Source organism: Bos grunniens, chromosome 15 (genome assembly GCF_055505025.1).
Source record: "Bos grunniens cultivar Pamir isolate PY7600 chromosome 15, Bosgru_T2T1.0, whole genome shotgun sequence".
NCBI lineage: Eukaryota > Metazoa > Chordata > Mammalia > Artiodactyla > Bovidae > Bos > Bos grunniens.
Genome location: NC_141179.1, coordinates 14,775,294 through 14,802,494, shown reverse-complemented (window position 1 = coordinate 14,802,494; position 27,201 = coordinate 14,775,294). Strand labels below are relative to the sequence as shown.

The 27,201-nt window shown below is 41.3% G+C and overlaps 1 protein-coding gene across 2 annotated transcripts in view; it reads right to left on the bottom strand.

Annotated features, from left to right (window-relative positions):
• Positions 1–3,670: 3,670 nt before the first annotated feature.
• MAML2 (mastermind like transcriptional coactivator 2) overlaps positions 3,671–27,201 on the bottom strand; it is a 402,210-nt gene continuing 378,679 nt past the window's right edge. The window contains exons 3-5 of one of the 2 annotated variants that reach the window (XM_086338915.1): positions 22,996–23,199; positions 13,000–13,111; positions 3,671–7,988 (exon numbers count right to left, since the gene is read on the bottom strand). In XM_086338915.1, the coding sequence (XP_086195041.1) occupies positions 6,970–7,988; positions 13,000–13,111; positions 22,996–23,199 (1,335 nt within the window). In that variant the 3' untranslated portion in view covers positions 3,671–6,969. The remainder of the gene's footprint in view (positions 7,989–12,999; positions 13,112–22,995; positions 23,200–27,201) is intronic. The other variant, XM_086338916.1, reaches the window with a different exon arrangement.

Sequence of the window (27,201 nt, the reverse complement as noted above, 5' to 3'; positions counted from 1 at the left end):
CCAGTGTTCTTGCCTGGAGAACCCCAGGGACGGGGAGGCCTGGTGGGCTGTCGTCTATGGGGTCGCACAGAGTCGGGCACGACTGAAGCGACTTAGCAGCAGCAGCAGTATTAACACTTCCTCTGCCTCTAGGGAAAGGCACTTGACTCCGGACTTGCTAATCAGACCTCACCTCTCTGGCCAAAGTGATTGTCCAGGGATGGGCACATGCCCGAATCAAAGCTTGTGAGATGCAAAGTTGGTCATGTGGCACTGGGAGTTACAAGGATTTGTCTAGAGCTTCTAGCAACCATCTTGCCACCATGAAGAGGGGCCTGCCTGAGAATGGGGTCAAGAGAACAGGACAGCAAAGGTGAGGGACAGAAAAGAACCAATTCTTGATGACGTTACCTGCTGGATTCAGCTGTGCCTAAACCCAAGCCTTTGTAGCTATGTCCATCAGTAAATTCCTTTCTCTAAGTTGGAGGTCTTTTTCTCCCTTTTTTCCTTCCTCCTTCTATCCTTTTTGCTGAAAGAACCCTATAAAAACCTCCTATGTATTTACACAGTCTTTTATATACTATTGGAGAAGGCAATGGCCACCCACTCCAGCACTCTTGCCTGGAGAATCCCATGGACTGAGGAGCCCGGTAGGCTGCAGTCCATGGGGTCGCAAAGAGTTGGACACGACTGAGGGACTTCACTTTCACTTTTCCCTTCCATTCATTGGAGAAGGAAATGGCAGCCCACTCCAGTGTTCTTGCCTGGAGAATATACTATTCTCTCGTTCTCCTTTCCTCTTTCTGATAGAATTCTAAGTATTGTAAAAAAGTTTCTACATATTTATGCACATCCTAGCACTAATGATGATTCAATTTGGCAAAAAGAAAACTTAAAATAACAAAAGCCTGCTTTTAATATTATTGCATGCAGGTCAGTTCAGTTCAGTCACTCAGTCATGTCCAACTCTTTGCAACCCCATGAATCGAAGGCCTTCCTGTCCATCACCAACTCCCAGAGTTCACTCAGACTCACGTCCATCGAGTCAGTGATGCCATCCAGCCATCTCATCCTCTGTCATCCCCTTCTCCTCCTGCCCCCAATCCCTCCCAGCATCAGAGTCTTTTCCAATGAGTCAACTCTTCGCATGAGGTGGCCAAAGTACTGGAGTTTCAGCTTCAGCATCATTCCCTCCAAAGAAATCCCAGGGCTGATCTCCTTCAGAATGGGCTGGTTGTATCTCCTTGCAGTCCAAGGGACTCTCAAGAGTCTTCTCCAACACCACAGTTCAAAAGCATCAATTCTTTGAGGTCAGGGGTGACAGCCAGGAGGACCAACCCCATGCCTGAGGCCAGGGACGGCGGCCTGGAGGACCAACCCCACGTCCAAGGATCAGTGGCTGCATGGGGGGCCTAGAGGAACTATCCCACGTTGAAGGTCAGGAAGGGCGGCGGTGAGGAGATACCCCTCGTCCAAGATAAGGAGCAGCAGCTGCGCTTTGCTGGAGCAGCTGTGAAGAGATACCCCACGCCCAAGGTAAGAGAAACCCAAGTAAGATGGTAGGTGTTGCAAGAGGGCATCAGAGGGCAGACACACTGAAACCATACTCACAGAAAACTAGTCAATCTAATAACACTAGGACCACAGCCTTGTCTAACTCAGTGAAACTAAGCCATGCCCGTGGGGCAACCCAAGACGGGCGGGTCATGGTGGAGAGAACTGACAGAATGTGGTCCACTGGAGAAGGGAATGGCAAACCACTTCAGTATTCTTGCCTTGAGAACCCCATGAACAGTATGAAAAGGCAAAATGCAGGTCAGAGATGACAGCATTTCGTTTTAAAAATCTAATGTCAATATGTTTTCTTAATTCTCATGGTGTGGTGTTTTAGTAATGTTATTATTGACAATGAAGTTAATAGTAGGGCATTACCTGTACTTCATCTGTTATAGGAACTTAGGAAGTGTATTTAAAAGATATTATACTGCCATTTAAAACTCACAAAAGTCCGTTATTATATATCCAGTGAAGTACACTACTCAAAGTATGGAATTTCTTCTCCCTGGTAGGCAAATATTTTATGAAATTCTATGATCTCACAAGAAAATGACCAATTACTATCACACCCCAGCTTTTGATTTTTAGGACTTGTTTTTAGTCAATGGGCACCTACATCTGTATTACTTTTCTATTTGTCTATAAACAATTTCTGGCTTATTTTTATGAAATCTCATTCTCATATGATTTAATTTTCAAGGAGAAGGATGCTTTGGTAAATAAAGTTGACTAGAAATCTGAAATTTTTCAAAAGGTTGATTGGACAGTGATTTCTGTATTTTGAAAATGATGCTTTGAGTCTTTTTGGTTAAGTTTCCACTTAGCTTTGGAAAAAAATCAATCACAGAGTTTTAGAGTTGGGAAGAAATGAGAATCATCTCAGCCCCAAGTCCTCATTTTAGAGTGAGGAAACACAGCCACAGAGATATAAAATGGAAATAGCGGATAAACCGTTTAAGCCCGTGTACTACCTTTGGAAAGAACAGAGGAAGCAGCTGAGCTTTCTCTCTCTTTTCACTCATATGTCTACCCTCTTTCTTCTCAGGTATCCTTCCATCATACTAGGATTGATTTGATAATTTTAGAATTATATATTTCATCTTTATTTTTGTTGTCTTTTACTTTTTTTTTTTTTTTTGCACTTAAACTGTGTAGATTTTTTGGTATATGAATTACATCCCAATGTATCTTTTAAAAGTAAAGTAAGGTTATAAATCATTTGCATATTATATATGTTGAAAATATATTTCTTCATTTGTCTTAGGCCAAGACAAGAATCCACCCTCAATGCAGGAGCTGAAGGACATGCAGGTTCGATTTCCTGGGTCAGGAAGATCTCCTGAAGGAGGGCCTAATAACCCACTCCCGTATTCTTGCCTGGAGAGTCCCATGGACAGACGAGCCTGGCAGGCTATGGTCCATGGGGTTGCAAAGAGTTGGGCACGACTGAGCGACTTCCCTTTCACTTTTCACTTTCATTCATTGGAGAAGGAAATGGCAACCCACTCCAGTGTTCTTGCCTGGAGAATGCCAGGGACGGGGAGGCCTGGTGGGCTGTCGTCTATGGGGTCGCACAGAGTCGAACACGACTGAAACGACTTAGCAGCAGCAGCAGCAGGCAGGTAGGCAGTCTTTGTTTAGTACAGAAAAATCAAGTATTTGTGTGATGAAATCTGTTAATCTTTTTTTTAATTTGTTTTTTTATTGAAGGATAATTGCTTTACAGAATTTTGCTGTTTTCTGTCAAACCTCAACATTAGTCAGCCATAGGTATACATATATCCCCTCCCTTTTGAATCTCCCTCCCATCTCCCTCCCCACCCCACCCCTCTAGGTTGATACAGAGCCCCTGTTTGAGTTTCCTGAGCCATCAGCAAATTCCCGTTGGCTATCTGTTTTACATATGGAAATGTAAGTTTCCATGTTACTCTTTCCATACATCTCACTCTCTCCTCTCCTCTCCCCATGACCATAAGTCTGTTCTCTATGTCTGTTTCTCCATTGTTGCCCTGTGAATAAATTCTTCAGTACCATTTTTCTAGATTCCATATACATGTGTTAGAATACAGCATTTATCTTTCTCTTTGATGCTGATTTTATTTGTTTACAACCTTCCAGAGTCATTGGACAGGCATTGGACATAAAATATCAATTTTATTATTGCTCCATTAATAATGCTAATAAAAAGGATAATGTCACACATCTTTTTTTGGCAGAGGGGGGAGGGACAATGGAACCCCAACAACATATTTCAACAGTTGAGCAAGAAAATTTAACAGAATGGTTTCCCTTGTCTCCTGCAAAGGCCCATCTTTCTCTCAATCTCCTTGACTCCCAAGAAGGACTGTGTAAATATGCTCAGTGAGACTGTGTTTACCTTGTTCGGTGTTCAGTCAGCCTGGCTGACCAAATGCCACACAGCAGGCCAGGCAAGGGTTTACTGTGCCTGAGAATTAGGCGATGTTTCTCCAGGATTTGGTAGCTGTTGTGGATGTGGGATCTTAATACAAACTTTCTAAGTGAAGTAAAGAATGTTGAAATGAGACAAGTCAACACTTCACTAGTAGTAGAAGCTTCCCAAAGAATAAATTTGCCCATCAGAACTTTCTGTGATAGTGTATTGTTGGTGACTGAAACATGATTTCATACAAGAGAACCACTTCGGAATTTTTTAAGCTATTTTTTTTTAACACATGAAATTATACACGATACAAAATACTTGTCTTACAAGTTGAAAGCTTTACAGTTATGGGTACAGTTACAGTAATGCAAGTAATATTAGTGCATTCACTTAGAACAGAGTTATCTGTCTTCATTGGGCTTAACACAAAGCCAAGAATGAATTATTTGCTTAAATTATTTTCTAGTCTTTGAATTTAAAAAAAAAGGAAAAATTACTTCTACCTCATGGATACTGTGTCAGAATGATAAGCAGTGCCAACAATTAAGAAGTCTGGTATTTCTGTAAAAGGGAGATTGCATTCCCATAGCCTTTAAGTTGTAAATCCTGAAGTTTTGGCTGCAAATGTCTATCAAATCATCATTATCTCAGCTTACATCATCTTTGGTAATAGGCTGCCAACAAACAGAAACTATAGACTACACCGTTTTTTTCCAAAGAATCCTGTATTTTAATGAATAGCTGAATAAATAGACATTAATTATGAAATTCACATTAAGATAGAAGAAAATCCAAACATTCTGATTGCTTTATCTCTTAAATTTGATATCTACTACAAAAACATACTATTTATGTTAGGGTAAAAATAAGCTGAATCACAGGAGTGTAACTGGGACGTGCTGGCAGATATATATACAGTAACATGGAGGAGCCATAAAACAAAGTGTTCGTATGTACATAATTCTTCCGTACTTTTTTGCATGGAGCAACACTGATTTATAAAAATGGGAAGACACACAGTAGACCACATGCAACAAGGACCAATACACTGTGCACAGCAGAATAATCAAACAAGACGCAAGAGCTGTGGGTTTAAAAAAGGATTTGGGAGCAGGGAAAAAAAAGGAAAGAGTTGAAACCTGGAATGCTTTCTTATTGAGGTTTCAGAATATAAATTTGTCTAACAAGCCTCTTGATAGTTTTCAAAAGTTCCCACTTGACCATCTAGGGTGAAGAGTAAGAGCTAAAAATAAACCATCATATTATACAAAACTTTGTATATTAGCATACAAAAGGTAACAATTTACTTTTTGTATAAAATATAACCTTTTGATAGTATATTTATTTCACATATGTATAAATATAACCCAAAGAATATGCTTTAAGTATTTCTACCAAAATATTCTTTACAAAAGTTTACAAAACAAGTAATTTATTTATATTTACAACCTAGCACAGAAAAGATTCTGGGCCAGTGATGTTGGTATTGTGTAAAAGAAAGAGAGTGCTTCTAGACATTTTAAAGATCACAAGAGGGCTTTGCAGAACTTTCAAAATGTGTTCTTTCTAGAACAAGTATCTAAAGAGTTATTGAATGATTTCAGTTAAATATCTTTTGATACTTGAATACGTGAGTGTATAACTAAACAGGCTAAAGATAACCTGTGTTCCTCTGTAATGAGGAAAATGATAGTAATATTTTGCATACATCCCAAATCAGCGTACATCTTTCCCATTTTACAGCTGATCTGTTACAATTCAGCAGGAACTCTTTCTCTGATACAGTGCTCTGCCCTGAGGGAGAAAACCTGGATATGGAGGGCCCATCTAGCATGTGGCATGATTCATCACATCAGGGACAACAGAACGAGCAGACTGCTACGGACAGATCACATTCTATTTAGTTGTTCACCCAAATAATGTGTCTAAATAAGGCCAGATTGGGTTTTTTTTTTTGTCTCAATTACACTTTCCTTCAAACCCTATGAAATAGATATGTACCCACCATCCCGAATTCTGACCTTTTGCTTCTTATCTTCAACCAAAACCTGACACTTTATAATTTCAGTTTTGGTCTCCAAACTTCCTTTTCTTACAAATCAGTCTCTGACCATCAAAATAAGCAGAGCGGGCCAGGTTCGGTTTCACTCAGCGGGGATACTAACCAGCAGGCATCATCAACAATAAGCAACACCTCAGGTTATTTGTGGTTAATACATCTCCTTTAAAGCAATGCCCAGGGGAGTGAAATCTGATGCAGACTGGTATGCCCTAATATTTCAGTATGATTAGGACAGACCATAATTGAAGCTTAAGATTCAGAAACTGGGTTCAGAAACCGGTTGTGGAAAAAAGTTGACCAGCTCTGTGTTCCTGTTCCTCACTAGACACAGCATCTTGCTAAAGTACAGGATAGGTGGGAAAACTGAAAAAGTGAGGGATGAATCTGGGGAAGAAATTCTAGAGTCCACTGGATATTCTCTGTGTTCTCCAGTTTTCCCTTACTTAGGACACTGGTTACTCCAAACAAATCTATAACATTTCAACCTACCCTGGAAGTTTTAAGAAACCTAAATGAAAAGACGGAGTGGAGAGGTTAAACCACACATACATCTGTTGGAGCAGATTAAGGGATTTGTTGCTTGTTGCTTGGAACTAGTACCTCTGCATGACATGGGGTTCAAACAAGCTACAAGTTCTATTACTTTTCTTTCAGGGAGAAAAGGAGCTTGGGAAGCCTATTTTACACAACTAATTGTACATCAACATCATCGTTCTGTTTGGATAAACTGGATACTGTCCTGGGGTTTAGACAGGCAAAGGTGATCCCAATGTTTTACTTCCAGGTTTGAAATTTCAAACAAGCATTTGGACCAAGACGTTCACCACTACAGTTACTTTCTGCTTTCCATTTTTAAGCCAAGGTATCTTCCTAGAGTCCAACTAAAAGGCAACAGTTTGGCCTTTCCAGAGTCCTTGTAAAATACTGCCTTCTGCTGCTTGGAGTTTGTGAACTGTCTCCCTCTTCTCCTCTAGGAATTGTTCCCCAAGATTTCATCAAGATTGATGTCTTTCATCCAGTCATCATTACCAGGCTCTGTCTTCAATAAAGAATCGATGAAATCAGCATCACTGTTTAGGGCAGGGCCCATGTTATCAGTCTGCTGGTTGAGAAAGTCAAAAGCTAAGTCGTTGCCATGGTCAGTTCCTTGAAATGCCCTGGAACTTTGGTTGGGTGAAGGAAAACCGCCGGCTGCCAGGGAGGGTGGCTGGCTGACTGTCCTCGACTGGCTCAGCCCTGTCCCTGCCTGGTTCATAGTCGGCAAAAGCTGTGTGCTTAGCTGATTTGGTCTGAGATTCAGACTTCGGAGCGGACCCATGTTTTGTCCATTTAGTGTCTGGCTCATCTGGTTCATGGGTCTCATTTGCACTGCTGGTGTTAACTGATTAGAAGGAGCCACTGCTCTCTGGGAAAACTGCTGGCTACCTACCGCCTGTTGCAGTGACTGGTTTGGAGCATAGGCTGTAGTCGTGCCCGTGGGGAAGCGCACTCCTGCAGACTTCAGCGCCTCCTGTTGTTTGGCTGTTGCCTCTTGAGAGGCCCAGTTTGGCGTTGCTGTGTTGGATGTGATCATTACATTCGACGTTCTCTGTGCTGGCATGCTGGCCATGCTGTGGGTTAAATTTGGTCTTAATTGTTGCGAATTGCCAACAGATCCAGCTCCAAAAGTGGCCACGTTATTATTATTATTATTACTGGGCCCTAAAGTGGGTGGCCGTGGCATCAGAGGGTTGTTTTGATTTGCTATCAGTTGGTTTGGGTTTCTTGGTTGGGTCAGTTGATTCATTCCTGAAGTGACGCTGTATGTGCTGGGTTGGCTGCAAGGCAGGTTCCCATATATCCCTATGTTCTGAACGGCTGTGGGTAAGGACGGCATTCGTGTCCCGTGAGAAGTAGACATGAGGCTGGAATTTGGAGTTAAGATGGTGTGCGTTGAAACTGGGTTTGCCAAAGCCTGGTTAGAGTTTAAACTCACTGTTGATGAGCCACCTAAGAAAAAGAAGATAATTATGTTAGTTCAAAACAGCAGGTTATCTCCTCTCTTACAGCAGTTGACAATAGCTTATCAGCTCTGAGACTGCCTCTGGGTGTAAGAACAAAGTAAGAGAAATAATCATCACAGCATACTACATAAAAGGAATAAGACAGCTTTTGGGGGGAAGTATCACCCTAAGTTATCCCTTGGTCAAGAGTTTACACATTATAGAAAAAAGACTGAAATAGAATGGTTCTATTTTTTAGACTTTACTCTCCTGGAAACACTGAGGAATGATAGTCAATCTTCCATTTTGAATTACCTTTACTCTGTTTCAAGACCAAAGACTACATCGTTGACTTCCCATCTGTTGTAAAATCCATGCTACTGGTTACCCCAGGGTCCAAATTAGAACATGTGGATGTATCTTATACATGGCTACTAGATCAATGGTCCAAATCTATGGCCTTGAAAATCACGTCCAGTTTTCATCTTTATCATCCCCACTCAAGAATTTGCCACAAGATGGGTAAATTCCCATCTCTTCAAACATTTGGAATTGAGTGTAATCCCTGCTCCAGTGATTATTTCCATACAGAGAACAGTCTGTTCTAGGAGGTATAGTTATCATGGCATTGTTACCCACACACCATGAGCTACTTCCACTCATGCCATTTCCTTCTCATATGATGCCCTTCTTACTGCACCAAGCCCTATCTTTTCTTCAAAGGCTCAGGCCAAGGTCCAGGCTCCTTCGTTAAGCTTTCCCTGATATTGCAGCCTCCTCTCTCAAGCAGCATTTGCTCTCTCAAGTTCTACATAGCATTTAGCTTCAGTACTGGGAAATCCATGGAGCTGCAGTTGAGCCTACATCGATGCCTATAAATAAGGGATTGAATGTGGGACTGTTCAATCACAGCCTGCTAAATAGGGAGGCTCCACCTATCAGATAGTGATTGATCAACACACTGAAATCTTCCTCGCTTGGGGAGGTTAAAATCATCATGGGAAAGACATCTTGAGAGGTAAAAATGGAATGCCAGAAAGGTAAATAAAAGTGCCTGCTAGATGATAAGTTCCCTGAGAGAAAGAATTTTTGCCTGTTTTGTTAACTATCGTATTCTCGAACTGTAGTGGATGGTGCATTCAATTGATAATTATTGAATGAATGAATGAGACAATGAAACAAAGCTATAACTTGGCAATCAGAAATACTGAGAAACAGATAATTAGACACATATGAAAATCAGAATGGCAGTGTGTGAAAAGAGAATGGCTGCAATTATAACCTGAGGCTATCCTCTACTGCCTGGGGACAGCTAGCATGGTACACACCCTGAAAGTCAGAAGTCCTTGCTGTTTGTTTAAAAATACCTGCTGCTAGACTACATTCCTCTTGAAGCAGGAGCAGTCTCTTGTGTCTCCTTGTATCTCCAGGTTTAGCACAGGGCCCTGTGTGTGTTTGCAGGGCAGTGTTTAATGAAGAGGGATCAGAGTCAGATAGGAGATACTTGGACAATAACTCAGAGTTCACAGGATGCTAATGCCATTAAGCAATATCATCTTGGTATCTGGAGGTTTCATGAAAAGGCAATTTCCATTATAGAAATGCTATGGAAACACTTCAGACACTTTAAAAATCACTCCCTGTAGATGCCCCTGATTTTAACAATATGCTCTGAAAAGGTATGTGAGTAGAGCTGTGTTTTGTGTTTTTTTCCAAAACATTTACTGTTAGGGTCACTTAAGGAGCAAACATCTGCAGTGACATTAGCATAGAATCAAATTTTCAAAAATTCAACTTAATTCAGTTTTCCAAAGGTGATAGCCTGTAGGAACAAAGTCTAGGATGATGGTTAGAGAGTGAACATGCTGTATTAAGAGGACATCTTTCAAAAGTTGATATATTTGGTTGGTGTTATTAAGTCTTTTTTTTTTTCTTTTCAAAATTTGTACCCTTTATTTAGGTTACTTTACACTCTTAAAAATGATTCATTTATTTATCAAATTATTTTTTAAACTGGAGTATAATTGCTTTACAGTGTGTGCACACACACGTTAGTATTTATTAAAATTTATTAACTATTTATCATTTAAAGTATCTTTTAAATTGGAGTAGAAGTGCTTTACAATGTTGTCTTAGTTTCTGCTGTATGACATGAATCAGCTCTGTATACATATATCCCCTTCTTCTCAAGCCTCCCTCCCACTCCCCCATCCTACCCCTCTTGAAAGCTATATTTTTAAACCATCAGAAAAGAGAGAATTTCCATAAAGATCACAAAATATTAATCACAGTTACTATTTAGAGGCTCCTGATATGTGGTAGAAATTGTTCTAGGTGCTTTTCATACAGCATTTCTAAGATTAACATCTGGCCGAAGTGACTATTATTGTCCTGAGATTGAAATAAAGAATGTTAAAAGAGTTTGTGTTGTGCTTGATGTTTATTTCATTCTTAGAAGACATGGGAAATACAGCACTCTAGTGCAGTGATTCTTACCCATTTGGGAGTTAGCAGCTAGACGCTAAGGATGCCTCCCTTACCAAACGCCCATATACACTGTGGAAGAGACTTAGAGGTCGAAATAACCAACCTCCATGTCTTCCTTAGAAACACAGCCTTCATTTTGCAGCAATGTGTCCAGCTGAAAAGCCACAATTTGCAATCTTCTTTGCTGATGGGGTCAGGGTGGGGGGATCCATGTGAATAAATTCTGGCTAAAGGCAGAAGTTACTAGTTGAGTATCCCAAAAAAACCTACTTTTAAAAGGGAACCTTATTCCTTTGGAAGGCCATTTTACCTTTTCCCTTCTTTCATCTTTCTACCTGGAATATGGACACGAAGCTGGGTGATGTGGTAGCCACCAGGCAACCCTTACAATGGAAGCTACGTGCTCAAGAAGGCGGAATAGAAAACAAAGAAGCCTGGACCTCTGACAACACCATAGAGCCACCAGCCAGCCTCTCCCTGCTCTCACTGGGAATCTCATATGGCTGGGAAAAGAAAAGCCCAAACATTCGCTTCGAATGTGACATAATATTTCAAAATGCGCTTAGCTTACCCCAAGCCCACTGGTGGGCTAAGAAGGCTGTGGTATAAGAAGCCATGCTCCAAATAAAACCCATTTTGTCATTCAACCTTCTTGAGGAGAGACTCAAACAGAGAATCCTGGTTTTGCCCTGAGGCAAAGCAATCTTAGAGAATGGAATACATATGTCCCATTCCTGACTTTAGTGGAAGGAGGCAATCTGGTGCATTTGAAGGCGTTTAAATAAACTAGAACGATATATTGATTACTACACTTAACAGGATCAGAAAATAGAAATGAACAGAAATATTCACAGCCCCTCCCTCTTTAGAGCATCTCCTTTATGGTTTCCTGGACAGATGAAGGTAACAGGTACAGCAGAGAGAATCTGGGACACTCAAGGACAAGCTTAATTTACATGAGAAGGTACAGAGTTCTGGACAGAAAAGACTGGAATAGATGCTGACTAGGAGAAAGCAGGGGCCACACAGGCTAGGTTTGAGGGAGGTTTTTTAGAGTTCAGAGAGTGGAAGGAGAGAGATTTTAGGGGTAGTATCTGTCATCTATATTGTATTGGGAGATCCTTTAAGAAGTTTTGCTTTATACATACATCAATTTAGTTCAGTCACTCAGTCATGTCCACCTCTTTGCGACCCCATGAACTGCAACACGCCAGTCCTCCCTGTCCATCACCAACTCCCGGAGTTTACCCAAACTCATATTGTTCAAGTCCGTGATGCCATCCAGCCATCTCATCCTCTGTCGTCCCCTTCTCCTCCTGCCCCCAATCCCTCCCAGCATCAGGGTCTTTTCCAATGAATCAACTCTTCGCATGAGGTGGCCAAAGTACTGGAGTTTAAGCTTTAGTATCAGTCCTTCCAATGAACATCCAGGACTGATCTTCAGAATGGACTGGTTGGATCTCCTTGGAGTCCAAGGGACTCTCAAGAGTCTTCTCCAACACCACAGTTCAAAAGCATCAATTCTTCTATGCTCAGCTTTCTTCACAGTCCAACTCTCACATCCATACATGACCACTGGAAAAACCACAGCCTTGACTAGACGGACCTTTGTTGGCAAAGTAATGTCTTTGCTTTTTAATATGCTATCTAGGTTGGTCGTAACTTTTCTTTCAAGGAGTAAGCGTCTTTTAATTTCATGGCTGCAATCACCATCTGCAGTGATTTTGGAGCCCCCCAAAATAAAGTGTGACACTGTTTCCACTGTTTCCCCATCTATTTCCCATGAAGTGATGGGACCAGATGCCATGATCTTAGTTGTCTGAATGTTATATACATAGCTTTATATATACATATATATATCATATATATATATATAGCTGCACAAATCTTAGTTGCAGCAGACCAACTCCTCATTGAGACATGTGGGATTTTAATTCCCTGACCAAGGATCAAACCTGGGTCCCAGGCATTGGGAGCTAGGGGCCTTAACCACTGCACCACCAGGGAAGTCCCTTGCTTTATATTTTACATGTAACCCACTTTTGGTATTTTGAGAGACTTCCTAAAGACGTAATTTGCTTTTCAATTATTTTTTGGTAATAGGGCTATTTGTCTTAGGGAGATGAGCCCAAAGTGGAGACAGAAAGATTGGACTCTATGCAAATAACAAACGGGACCATGAGGGTGAAATATCTGCTTATCTTAACACTGTCTGGGTCAAAATACACTGTTGGGAGAAGAATGGTTGAACCAAGCATTTAGAAAATATTTATGCTTTTTAGACTTTCAGAGGTAATCCCAAGAGCAGTGAAAACCCTGAATGAGGAACAAAAATAAGTTAGAAAAACTTGATGCTTGGACTAAAAAATAGTCCAATTTGGTCCTGATTGAAAGTTAAATGGGAGCTAGAGAAGGAGTCTAAGAAAGATGTTACAATTAAATATGAAATGAGGAAAGGAGGGAATATTAACAGCTGAACAGTCTTCTTCTTTTCACAGTTAGGAATTTTATTAATTTTTAAGAACACTTACCAGAATACTGAGCAGTTGGTTGCATGTTGCCCACATTTCTTCTTTGGTCTTTATAATCTGGTGGTGGCCTTGTCAAATGTCTGTTTATCTGATCTTGTGGAGCAATTTTCTCCTAGAAAACACAAATGAAAATATAATAAACTGCATTGTTAGTTTCTCACTTGTAAAAATGTATAGATTGTGATTCAAAAAGGTAAGAATATTATTTTTCAAAAGGTAACAAATTCTGAATAAACACTGTTACTCAAAAGGTAAGAACAATTTTGCAGTCATAGTTAAGAATCATGGATCTTAGTTGGTTTTTTGTTTTGTTTTGTTTTTTTCATGTTTCAAGCCAGTGGTGAATCATGGACCTTATTTAGAGACTGATCTTTTAGATTTCAATTTCCTTCATAAAAGTTTAGTTTCTACCTCTGGTTAACATTCAACATGTGTTTTGAGTCTAGTAACTACTCTCATTTTCTTTACTTTGCAATTAGCTTTCAGAGAGGACAGATTTTCTGTGACTTCAGAGATAGGTATTTCTAGTTTTGTAGCACACCTGATATATTTTTTGTATTCTATGTACTTCTGGTCCCACCATGTATGGTAGGTATAGGAATAAGACTGTCAGGTTAAATGCAGGACACTCAGGTATTCTGTGTTTTTATTTGCTAAATTTGGCAACCTGAGAGATAGGAGGAGATAACCTATCAGATAACTGACATAGGCATTCTGTGCATATTATCTCACTTTCCCTTTCATAAGGTTGATTGCTGCTGCTGCTGCTGCTAAGTCGCTTCAGTCGTGTCCGACTCTGTGCGACCCCATAGACGGCAGCCCACCAGGCTCGCCCGTCCCTGGGATTCTCCAGGCAAGAACACTGATCCTACTTAATCGATAAGGAATGGAAGTGTTAGGTAGGAAGTTAGGCCTGAGGGGTGGCCTGGCCAAGAGGATGCAAGCTGATCTCTAAAGCCCACCCCAGGCACGCCCCAATGCGGCACAGGAGAATTCACAGATACGCTACAAAATAACCAGAGACGGGTCCAACTCCTGCGCATGCGCCCTACGCAGCCAGTAGATTTAAAAACTAACCAGTGGGGCTTCTCCAACTCCTGTGCATGGCCACTGATGCCAAGTTGTGTTCTCAAGTGGCCTTAGGCAGCCGGGAGCCTATTAAGGATTCATAAATAGTCTATATACACATGCATCTGATTATAACAGGCTGAATTATGGGAAGGACAACCTGTTGTTACCTAACTCGCAACTGTCAATCAAAACTGTCAATCCACGCTCACCTAAATGAATATGTAAAAGCCGCGTCTTTAACAACCTCCCCCACCCCGCCCCCACCTCATCACTCTGGTCCCAGTACCTCTCTTGGCTTGGCCCACCTCTCTCTTGACGTTCTTTTTCTGCTCTTTCTATTCTTCCTTCAATAAACTTGTTTCGGCCATGGGTAAGACCTCAGCTTCTTCTCTGTCTTTACCAAGGCCCACCGAGGGAGGGTCCTCTTCGACCTCCCCAAATCCATGAACAGAAGCTTCCTTAGGTTGAGTAACTTGTCCAAGATCACACAGTAGCAGAACTGAAACCCGATCCTGAGTCAAAAACTTAGGCTTTCTGATCACATGATACAAGGGTCTCTTGCTGCTTCGTTTCTCTGCCAACCCATTCTCAGAATCCAGACATTTCCCAGATTCCCTTCTTTTCTTCTTTCTGGTATGAGCCCCCTTTAGATCTTTAGAGTAGGTGAGTTTGGAGGTGAACAGAGGAAATAGGGGCATTGTTTTTATATTAGGCCGAGTGTTCGTCCCTCGGTTGTGTCTGAATCTTTGTGATCCCATGGACTGCAGCCCATCAGGCTCCTCTGTCCATGGAATTCTCTAGGCAAGAATACTGGACTGAGTTGCCATTCCCTTCTCCAGGGGAACTTCCCAACCCACCGATTGAACCGGGGTCTCCCGAGTTGCAGGCACATTCTTTATCATCTGAGCCACCTGGGAAGGCCCATATGAGTCCAAAGAATACCACAAATGTAGCAGGGAAGAACAAATCGAACTCCATGTTAGCTCTGCTCCTTTTTCCTTTAAACTTTGTGCTCTGTTGGCTGTGCTTAGTCATGATGGCTCTGCACCTTCTGTAAAAGAATGTTGCCTAGGGCCTGAAATATACAAGATATCCCATTCTCCGGATGCTGATCTTTAAGAGTCCATTCATATAGAGATAAAAAATTGCAGAACAGAGAATAACATCTTGTCTTGTTAGAGGTTTTCAGGAACATTGTCACCTGACCTACCTGGACAGTTGCAAAAACAAAGAATTGGGACACCGAGACATTTGCCATAACTGACCACTCCCTCCCTCACCTTGCCTTTAGAAGTGCTTTGCTGAAAGCCTCCTGGGGTTTTGGAGTGTGGGGGCATGAGCCGCCTGACTCCTTGGCCCTGCAATAAATCTTTCTCTGCTCCAAGCTCTGACGTTTTGTGTTGCTCGGACTCACCGTGTGTCAGGCACATGGATTCGCGTTCAGTAACAGGAACACACCTGCTGGGTTTACCATTCACTGGAGGGAGGATGCAAACACATCATGAGGGACAACCCAGTGTCCCAGCAGAACTGTAGTAGAATATTACAGGATTGGGGCTTTGATTAGGTGACTTAGGGAGGGTCTAAGGAAGAGAGGATTTGTTCTAGGTTGTAAGCTATCAGAAAGTGAGGTCGATTCTATCACTGAGTAAAGAACTATTTGTTGTGCATTCAGCAAAAGACGGGAAATTTTCCTATTTTGTGAGTTGCACAGTGACCTTGTTTGTGTCAGTTTGTAGACAAAATTATGAAGTGGCCTTCTTTTGTCTCATTTTATCATGGTCTCAGAGCAATACTGTCTGAGCTTCGTATTCTGTAAAGTTGTTTAAGTCCAACAGAAAAGAAAATAGCCTGACTGTGAGTTTCATATCAGTTCTGGACATCAGGAAATGCTTTTGTCTTTCTCAGTATGGATCAGGAAGTTTTTACAATGTTTCACTGCAACTTTACGTGAAGCTCAAAGAATTGAGCTTTACATGAAGCTCAATTTTTCGAAGATAAAAATAATTGGCATAGGTTCAGTTCAGTTCAGTCGCTCAGTCGTGTCTGACTCTTTGAGACCCCATGGACTGCAGCACGCCAGTCCTCCCTGTCCATCACCAATTCCTGGAGTTTACTCAAACTCATGTCCATCCAGTCGGTGATGCCATCCAGCCATCTCATCCTCTGTTGTCCCCTTCTTCCGCCTTCAATCTTTCCCAGCATCAGGGTCTTTTCCAATGAGTCAGTTCTTCGCATCAGGTGGGCAAAGTATTGGAGTTTCAGCTCCAACATCAATCCTTCCAATGAATATTCAGAACTGATTTCCTTTAGGATTGACTGGTTGGATTTCCTTGCAGTCCAGGGGACTCTCAAGAGTCTTCTCCAACACCACAGTTCAAAAGCATCAATTCTTTGGCGCTCAGCCTTCTTTATGGTCCACTCTCACATCCATACATGACTACTGGAAAACCACAGCTTTGACTAGATGGACCTTTGTTGGGAAAGTAATGTCTCTGCTTTTTAATATGCTGTCTAGGTTGGTCATAGCTTTTCTTCCAAGAAGTAAGCGTCTTTTAATTTCATGGTCCTGTCACCATCTGCGGTGATTTTGGAGCCCAAGAAAATAAAGTCTGTCACTGTTTTCATTGTTTCCCCATCTATTTGCCATGAAATGATGGTACAGAATGATATGATCTTAGTTTTTTGAATGTTGAGTTTTAAGCCAGCTTTTTCACTCTTCTCTTTCACTTTCATCAAGAGGCTCTTTAGTTCATCCTTTCTGCCATAAGGGTGGTGTCATCTGAATATCTGAGGTTATTGATATTTCTCCCTGCAATCTTGATTCCAGCCTGTGCTTCATCCAGCCCAGCATTTCTCATGATGTAGTCTGCATATAGGTTAAATAAGCAGGGTGACAGTGTACAGCCTTTATGTACTCCTTTTCCAATTTGGAGCCAGTCTGTTGTTCCATGTCCAATTCTAACTGTTGCTTCTTGTCCTGCATACAGATTTCTCAGGAAGGTAAGGTGGTCTGGTATTTAAGAATTTTCCATCTCTTTAAGAATTTCCATAGTTTGTTGTGATCCACACAGTCAAAGGCTTTGGTGTAATCAATAAAGCAGAAGTAGATGTTTTTCTGAAACTCTCTTGCTTTTTCCATGATCCAGCAGATGTTGGCATTTGATGTCTGGTTTCTCTACCTTTTCTAAATCCAGCTTGAACATCTGGAAGTTCTTGGTTCACATACTGTTGAAGCATAGGTTGGAGAATTTTGAGCATTACTTGGCGAGTGTGTGAGATGAGAGCAATTGTGTGGTAGTTTGAACATCCTTTGGCATTGCGTTTCTTTGCAATTGAAATGAAAACCTTTGCAGTCCTGTGGCCACTGCTGAGTTTTCCAAATCTGCTGGCATATTGAGGGCAGCACTTTCACAGCATCATCTTTTGGCTCAACTGGAATCCCATCATCTCCACTAGCTTTGTTCATAGTGATGCTTCCTAAGGTCCCCTTGACTTCACATTCCAGGATATCTAGTTCTAGTTGAGTGACCACACCATCATGGTCATCTGGGTCATGAAGATCTTTTTTGTACAGTTCTTCTGTGTATTCTTTCTACCTTTTCTTAATATCTTCTGCTTCTGTTAGGTCCATACCATTTCTGTCCTTTTTTGTGCCCATCTTTGCATGAAATGTTCCCTTGAAATCTCTAATTTTCTTGAAGAGATATCTAGTCTTTCCCATCCTATTGTTTTCCTCTATTTTTGGCATTGATCACTGAGGAAGGCTTTCTTATCTCTCCTTGCTGTTCTTTGGAATTCTGCATTCAAATGGGGATATCTTTCATTTTCTCCTTTGCCTTTAGCTTCTCTTCTTTTCACAGCTATTTGTAAGGCCTCCTCAGACAATCATTTTGCCTTTTTGCATTTCTTTTCCTTGGAGATGGTCTTAATCACTGCCTCCTGTACTATGTCAGAAACCTCTGTCCACAGTTCTTCAGGCACTCTGTCTATCAGATCTAATCCCTTGAATCTATTTCTCACTTCCACTGTATAATCATAAGGGATTTGATTTAGGTCATATCTGAAAGGTTTAGTGGTTTTCCCTACTTTCCTTAATTTAAGGCTGAATTTGGCAATAAGGAGTTCATGATTGGAGCCATAGTCAGCTCCCGGTCTTGTTTTTGCTGACTGTATAGAGCTTCTCCATCTTTGGCTGCAAAGAATATAATCAATCTGATTTTGGTGTTGACCATCTGGTGATGTCCATGCGTAGAGTCATCTCCTTTGTTGTTGGAAGAGAGTGTTTGCTATGACCGGGGCATTCTCTTGGCAAAACTCAGTTAGCCTTTGCCCTGTTTCATTTTGCACTCCAAGGCCAAACTTGCCTGTTAGTCCAATTATCTCTTGACTTCCTACTTTGCATTCCAGTCCCCTATGATGAAAAGGACATCTTTTTTGGGTGTTAGTTCTAGAAGGTCTTGTAGGTCTTCATAGAACCATTCAACTTCAGCTTTTTTGATGTTATTGCTTGGGGCAAAACCTTGGCTTATTGTGGTATTGAATGGTTTGCCTTGGAAACGAACAGAGATCGTCTGTTGTTTTTGCGATTGCATCCAAGTACTGCTTTTCAGACTCTTCTTGACTGTGATGGCTACTCCATGACTTCTAAGGGATTCTTGCTCACAATAGTAGATACAATATAGTTACAGAAAAATCAATAAATAGAAAAGAAAACCTTGTAACAGATGGGTAAATTAGATGGAAGTCAAATGTGGGCTACCTAATTTAGAACCACTTAAACCATGTATTTCTCAGTTTCCCATCAAATTCCAAACCTTCTAAGTTGAATAAATCAACTATAAAGGGGAAAAAAAAAAAGTGGCTTTAAAACAACAACAAACCAAATTCAAATTCTTGTTTCAAAGGAAAAAGACTTGAAAGGCTCAGAGGGAATTTGGGGCATCAAGTAATTCATATAAAACACAATTTTGATGAGCTAAGTGTAAATGAATCAGAAACATATGGATTACATTTCTTTTAAACATGGGTTTACAAATTAAGGGAAAAAGTGGTTGGTGAAACTCTTTCTGGTTTTGCCCAAACCCTAAATGTTCAAGAAACAGCTTGAGATGTTCCATGAACCCAAATGTGGCAATATTCAACCATTCCTGCTGTAAACTATTGTGCAAGCTGAGAGTTTTGATTTTTATGCCAAGCATGGGACTTTCTGAAGTCTTCTCTTTTTCAGAAGCATCCATTCTATTTTCTTATGTAATTAGGTGTTTCTGTTCAAGAAAACAGAATTCATGCACACACACATGTGATAATTAGGCCCTTGGTTCTCCATTAAGGACTAGATTTCAAATCTGGGTTTATTTTTGTGTATATTCAACCTACTTATTGATGTTTTGTTCTCCTGAGGGGTTACTTAGGTTGTTCAAAGAGTAACATATAGTAACATATGTATCTCTGGAACCTCAGTTTCTTAAAGTACTTGTTCACAAATGAGCTAGAGTTCATGGCCTTAAACATGGGCTGTGATAGAACTGCCATCTTGTCACCTGATGGTGCTCCCTTTGTGGTGAAGAGCAGCAAAGACAAGACTCCAACACTGAATGAAGACATCTCTGTTCGCAAGAGAATGACATCCCCAGTCTAAGCAAGTGGAAACCCACAGGCCACCCCTGTGAATTATTTCTGTGCAACATGAAATTTAACTTCACAACCAGTGTCTCATATTCTGATATCCTGAACCCAAAAAGCGAACATAGAAATCATCTTCTGTGGCCCATATCTGTCTTGCTTCAGTTTTGCCATCTCAAAATGTAAAATGTGGATAATTCTAGGACCTCCCTCAAACTCCCCTTGAAAGGATTAATCCTTTTAATTCTGTAAAAACTCAGCATGGTGCCTGGCACAGAGCAGGTACACAAGACACGTTGGTGATTCTGATGCCCGTTGTTAACAAGTTCTACTCATCTCTCTTCTTTGTGTCTCACTGGTGGGAGAATAATAGAGAATAAGGATAATACACTTTTATGAGAAAAATGTCTCCATTTAGGCGCCTATCTAGCCTTGCCAACTGACTGCAAATGACTACAAAGCATATGCTAATGTAAAGTGGCATCAAAGACGGTTTCCTCCTGGATATGCTAAAAAGCACAGGCACCCTCAATGGTGGCCAAACAAAAAGAAATGTGAATGGCTGATAAAAATCACAAAAACAGCAGCCTCATTCCCATTCATCTCTCATAGCTTATGCCCCTGCCCTTTGCACCTGTCCCAGTGGTGACTCAACCGGGGCTCCATGGGAGCTAGGATGGGGCCAGGACAACACCCTCAGGGGATGTCTCCTTGCCTTTTAATGCGAGCTGAAAATCCAGAAATTCAGCCTCTGCCTGCTATCAGTCAACAGATTAGTAGTGTTGATGGCAATGATGAACGTGTACCCAGTGAGCCAATCTTAGATTATCTATTTTTCTCATCTACTGCCCTTGTTTCCAAGCTGTATTGTTTATGAAGATCATCGAAAGGGAGGGAGTGGGTAGGAGGAATGGAGTTTTCAAAACTGTGATTTATGGTAGAAATTAGTTGTGTCATTTAGCCATCCGGTCAGTGGTTCCCCTGTACCTTAGGGCAGCACTCAAGTTCACCTGTAAGTTTATTTCTCACTACTCCTTATTTGAGTCAAACACATTTATTTCTCACTATTTCTTCTCACATGCTCTGGACTCTAAAATTAATTCCATTTTGTCATGTCTTAAAAAAAAGATTGTTATATTATGATTTATACTTTTCACTATAAATTAAATATTTCATAATACAGTCTCAAACTAACCAACAAATACACACATTAGGCTATACCTCTTGGTCTCCAGCCACCCTCCCGACCCAGGGATCAAATCTGTAACTCCTGCATTGTAGGCGGCTTCTTTACCATCTGAACCACCAGGGAAGCTCCCCAAAAAACCAACTCTTTGGGACCCCATGGACTGTAGCCCATCAGGCTCCTCTGTTCATGGGATTTCCCAGGCAAGAATACTGGAGTGGGTTGCCATTTCCTTCTCAAGGGAATCTTCCCAACCCAGGGATCAAACCTATGTTTCTCTCATTGGCAGACAGAATCTTTACCACTGAGCCACCTGGGGAGCCCTTTATACCTTTATTATAATGCAAATCAAATCTGAATCAAGTACTTATTTGTTGCTAAGTTACTTCAGTTGTGTCAGATTCTTTGCCACCCTATGGACCGTAGCCTGCCAGGTTCCTCTGTCCCTGGGATTCTCCGGGCAAGAATACTGGAGTGGGTTGCCATGCGTGCCTCCAGGCGCTCTTCCTGACCCAGGGATTGAACCCACATCTCTTATGTCTCCTGAATTGGCAGGCAGGTTCTTTACCACTAGTGCTACTTGGAAAGTGCCTATTATGCTGCAAATCAAGTCTGAATCAAGTACTTGTTTAAAATGCTTTGAAGTCCTCCCCATTGCTTTTCAGACAATGCAAATTCTGATTTGCAAATGCCTCTGGTCTCTGATCTCTGGCCTCCTAGCCTTTCATTCCCTATCTGTGTATACATGACCTCCCTCAGCAAGCCTAATATGTTGTATACTTTGAGTCTTGGAATATGCTGGTTCTTCTGGTTGGACAGTCCCCTGTTCTTCCTTCCATCTCCTTCTTCACCTTCAGATCTTCAGTAGCTATAACTTGCTCTCTGAAATCATTTCTGGTAGTTCCCACATCACAGTATTTAATCATATATATTACAATTGCCTGTTTGACACCTCCAGAAGGCTCTAAGCTCCTTAAGGACATAGACAGGGTTGTCTTGTTTATGGCTGTAGCCCCATTGTGAATTAGTAAATATTTACTGAAGAATTACAGCCCTTATTACACCTGGGTTTCTGCTCACTGCAAAGCTCCTTGAGGATAAATTTGTCCTTATTTTATTTTCTGTGTACCTTAGCTCTATCAACCTGGAGATGGTTAATTTTCCTCTTTCTTCTTTAATTCGGCCAAACAGTTTGAAGGGAATCAAGAAATCTGGAGAAGGGGTTTTGGTCTTAGGAGGAAGGAAGGGTTTGGATCAGTTGTTGAATGTATGAGTTTGAGAATACAGAAGGGACGAGCAGATACTTAGGTAGTATGTGAGCGAGAACGACCTTGCCTTTAAGGTGAAAGTGAAAGTGAAGTCGCTCAGTCGTGTCCGACTCTTTGTGACCCCGTGGGCTGTAGCCCACCAGGTTCCTCAGTCCATGGGATTCTCCAGGCAAGAATACTAGAGTGGGTTGCTATTTCCTTCTTCAGGGGAATCTTCCCGACCCAGGGATCGAACCCAGGTCTCCCGCATTGTAGGCAGACACTTTAACCTCTGAGCCACCAGGGAAGCCCAAGCCTTTAAGGTAAAGCCACTTAAATGTGAGGAAATGGGAAATACACTTTCAGTTTCCTTAAAAAAAAAAAAAAAGAAAGAAAGAAATCTATTCTGAGATGCTTTATTTTGGAAGCCAAATTTTAAGTTTTGGAACTCCACACTGGCTTTTAAAGCTGCTTTGAAAACTCTTTTATCTCTAAACTCAGTTTGGATTTGAGTTGATTAAAGTTTTGTCCCTATTTTCTGCCCCTCGGCACTGTGGAACAACACTGGTTTCTTTTTCCTGATTCCAAGGCCTATGTGGTGGTTCTGAACATTCCTGGGCTGGGCAGGGCTAATCAGCCCAGGTGCTGTGGATTCCAACTGTCCAGCACCTGGTAAATCAAGTTTTTTTTTTTTTTTTGCCCTGTAGCACTTTATGTATGGAATTAATCTCTCTTACAGTCAAGACACCCTGGTTGCTGTGCCATAGAGGGACACAGATACAAGGGCAGCAAGTAGAAATGGAAACTGATGAATTCCCTCTGTTGGGCCAACAGGTATGCACGGTAGGAATTAGGAGAACGTTTTACCGCATCAGCCAGCATCTGCTGCTGGAGGAGAAGCTGCTGTTTCTGCTCCATGATCTGCCTCTGCAGAGTCTGTTTCTTTCCCATCAATTGCTGATTCAACAGTGATTGCTGGGAGTTCATGTAACCACTTCCAGTGTTTGGATTTGAGCAGGGGTTGGGACTTGGACTGGGGCCCGCGTTCTGGCCTACCACAGAGTGTTGATCCTGAAAAAGAGAAAGGGAGGGGGGCGGAAAGCTACTGTGAATTAAAAGAAAAAAAGTCACGCCGAGATCATAAGCTTAGATTCCAAACATTTTTCAGCTTGTTAAGATCAAACAAGGTTAATGGGTTGGAGATCAGAGAATCGCTTTTTAAATGTAGGAGAAATAATTGCATGTCACAGCAACGAAAGCAGCTGGGTTAATGACATTAGGGAACTGGAAAAGCTCTCATATGACTCTGATGGGGGAACCTCCACATTCCAGAAGGTGTTTATGGAACCTCAAAGAAAATTATCGTAAAAACGTACGGCAAACCTCTCAATTGCTCAGGAACAAACACATCATAAAGTAACAAGTTCTTCCTTTTCCCTAAAGTTAGCCCATATCATGGCTGATCCTGCAATAAACATCATTTCAATTCATGCATTTAAATGTTGGATAACCATTTTGGACAGAAGGGGCCTGGCTTTCTGTGATAAGGAGAACCTGTGAGTTTCTGTTTCACAAACACTGAAAGTTGTTAGGGATTTCACCCTTCAGGGGTTTGTCTCCCTGGTGGCTCAGATGATAAAGAATCTGCCTGCAATGAAGGAGACCCAGGTTCAGTCCCTGGGCCGGGAAGATCCCATGGAGGAGGACATAACAACCCACTCCAGTATTCTTGCCTGGAGAATTTCATGGATAGAGGAACCTGGAGGGTTAATGTCCAGATCTGTTAATTTTCCTCCCTGATCAATAAGACAGGAACTGCAGCACACTAAATGAAAAGAACAATTAGAAGTTATTGGTCAAAGACTCACAGTTGCATATTAAATAGTATTGGTGAACTGCCATTCTGATTTGAGGTATCTATCAATCTTTCAGCATTGACAGGTCAGGACATGCCAGGGCACAAAGCTAAACCCAGCCAGAGATTCTACTAATTCCCAATGGTGTGTGTGTATAGGATTGAGCTATATACTGTTGGGGTTACAAGAAAACTAGAAAACATAGTCCTCATTTTGGAGAACTTACCAGGAAGAAATGACATGTTTACACATCAAATACAAGAAAATATAAACTCAAGTTTTAGACAAATTATACAAGTACTAAATCAAAGGATCTGCCTTGCTCCAGAAACTCTGAGGCTGCAGATCAGGTACCTACTCAGGCGATTCTAATGCTCATGGGTCCAGAGAATGCTCTTTGAGAAACACTAGTTATATGGGAGCAATAAAATTCAACTTTCATTCCCACCTGGACTGTGTGAGGTTATAAGAGATTAAAAAGATAAAGCAGCTCCCATGATGTCTGATGAGTGGTAAGCAGTAGGTAATCCATGTGTGGACTTGCCTTCTCTTTCTTTAGTTATCTGTTGAGCTTAAAAAAGAAAAAAAAAAGCCACCAGTCCAAAACCCGGGTATGTGGTCTTGCTTTAGTAATCCCTGGGGATACAGAGTTCACCAACTGCCTCAAGGGCAAAGGGATACAAAATAATTCTAAAATGACCATGTACTAAGGTTTGTTACAGGCCAGTCACTGTGCTTATGGAGCTTCCCAAGTGGCTCAGTGGTAAAGAATCTGCCTGCCAATGCAGGAGACCTGGGTTCAATCCCTGGGTTGGAAAGATCCCCTGGAGAAGGAAATGGTAACCCACTCCAGTATTCTTGCCTGAGAAATCCCACAGACAGAGGAGCCTGAGGGGCTACAGTCCATGGGGTCACAAAGAGTCCAACACGACTGAACATGAGCACGTATACACTGTGCTTAGCGGCTTAGGTGATTTATTTCAATTCATCCTCCTCACAGAACAATGAGCAAGAACTAGTATTTTGCAGATGAGAAATCTGCCTCTGAGAGATCACTTAGCTTTAAGCAGCTGAGGAATATTAAATCAGGCCTGCCTGACTCCAGAAATCCAGTTCTCAATCACTATACTGTCTCTTAGTTGAGACAGGAAGAGATAGAGCTTCATGCTCTGGGCCAAGCCATCTCTCTGTGCAGCAAACGTGTGTTGAGCATTCCTTTCAGGGGTAACTCTCAATCAGGCACCTGGAAAGGGCATGTTTTGGGGAGAAAGGCAGAGGTGGGGGGACTGGAAGCAGCTGGTCCTCCTCACCAGTTCGTGAGAATAATTAGAGTCAACTCTGAGGTAGGAAAACTATGACAAACCTAGACAGCATATTAAAAAATAGAGACATCACTTTGCCAACAAAGGTCTGTATAGTCAAAGCTATGGTCTTTCCAGTAGTCATGTATGGATGCGAGAGTTGGAACATAAAGAAGGCTGAGTGTCAAAGAACTGATGCTTTCAAATTGTGGTGCTGCAGAAGACTCTTGAGAGTCCTTTGGACAGCAAGGAGATCAAACCAGTCAAAACTAAAGGAAATCAACCTTGAATATTCACTGGAAAGACTGATGCTGAAGCTGAAGCTCCAATACTTTGGCCACATGATGTGAAGAGCTGACTCACTGGAAAAGACCCTGATGCTGGGAAAGATTGAGGGCAGGAGAAGAAGAGGGCAAAAAAGGATGATATGGTTGGATGGCATCACCGACTCAATGGACAAGTATTGGAGCAAATTCCAGGAGACAGCGAAGAACAGGGAAGCCTGGGATGCTGCAGTCCATGGGGCTGCAAGGAATCAGACATGACTGAGTGACTAGACAGCAACTGAGGTAGGAACATCCTCTGAGCATCTTAAAGGAATGGAACTATTCCTAACACATCTGTGCCCAATGTTCAGTCAGAGCTTTCAGCCTTAAATCTATTGACTCTTGGGAAAGATGGTCCTGCAAGCCACCAAGACTCTCCCTTGGAGTGTGCGTCTCTCGTGTGGATTAGGGGTTCAGCTTAGGGTCCTGCTACTTTGTTCTTTGCTGTGCTGTTTTTATCATCCAATTTAACAAAGCAATCAGTATACATTTACTATGTACTCTGTCTTAATTTCCTTGTATAAAGTGAAGGTAATTATATTTATGACCTAAGATTAAGCTGGATGAAATTTAGAACAGTTCTAGGCACTAGATAAATTATAGCAATTAATATTTTTCTTATTTCTCTATCTCTGTATTTGTGTGGAGCAGAGATGTTTTAGAAACTGTTGCTTTTGTGAAGGAGCTTGTGCTTCACGCGCACTTGGACTGCATGTGTATGTTCAGCGCCCATCATTTTATAAACACCAAGGCCCTCGTGCTCTGCAGGTGGCCACGCTCCCCACTATTCCTTATTTTATTACTTGCACCCTTTCTCCCCATTTCTATTAGTTATCTGGCCCATGTGTGCATTTGAAGTTAAGATCTCTGGCTTAAAAAAAAAAAAAAAGATCTTTGGCTTTATATTTTAAAGAAGACATATAGATGGCCAACAGGGACATAGAAAGATGCTCAACATCCCTCATTATTAAAGAAATCAAAACTATACTGTGGTATCACCTCACACCAGTCAAAAAGACCATCATCAAAAAATCTACTAACAATAAATGGGAGAGGATGTGGAGAAAAGGGGATCTTCCTACACTGTTGATGGGAGTGTACACTGGTACAGCCCCTGTGGAGAACAGTTCTTAAAAAGCTAAAGACAGAGTTACCATTGATCTGGAAGAGATGAAAATTCTATTTTGATGGGTGATTTTAATAATTTTATTTAGCAAATATGATTAAGTATCTATTATGATTCAGGTACTATGTTAAATGCAAATTGTACAAAGAAGAATGACCTAATTTATTGTGTATTGATTGGAAGTTAATTTTTTTTACAAATCCATGAAATTAAAGGGAAATTAATATAATTAAATGACTTGGCTGTATTGGTAAGTGGAATGTGAAAGTAATTAAGAGAACTTATTGTTGTTGATTTCAGCATTGTATTCCATGAAAACTGTTTTTTTTTTTTAATTTTATTTTATTTAACTTTACAATATTGTATTGGTTTTGCCATATATCAAAATGAATCTGCCACAGGTATACATGTGTTCCCCATCCTGAACCCTCCTCCCTCCTCCCTCCCCATACCCTCCCTCTGGG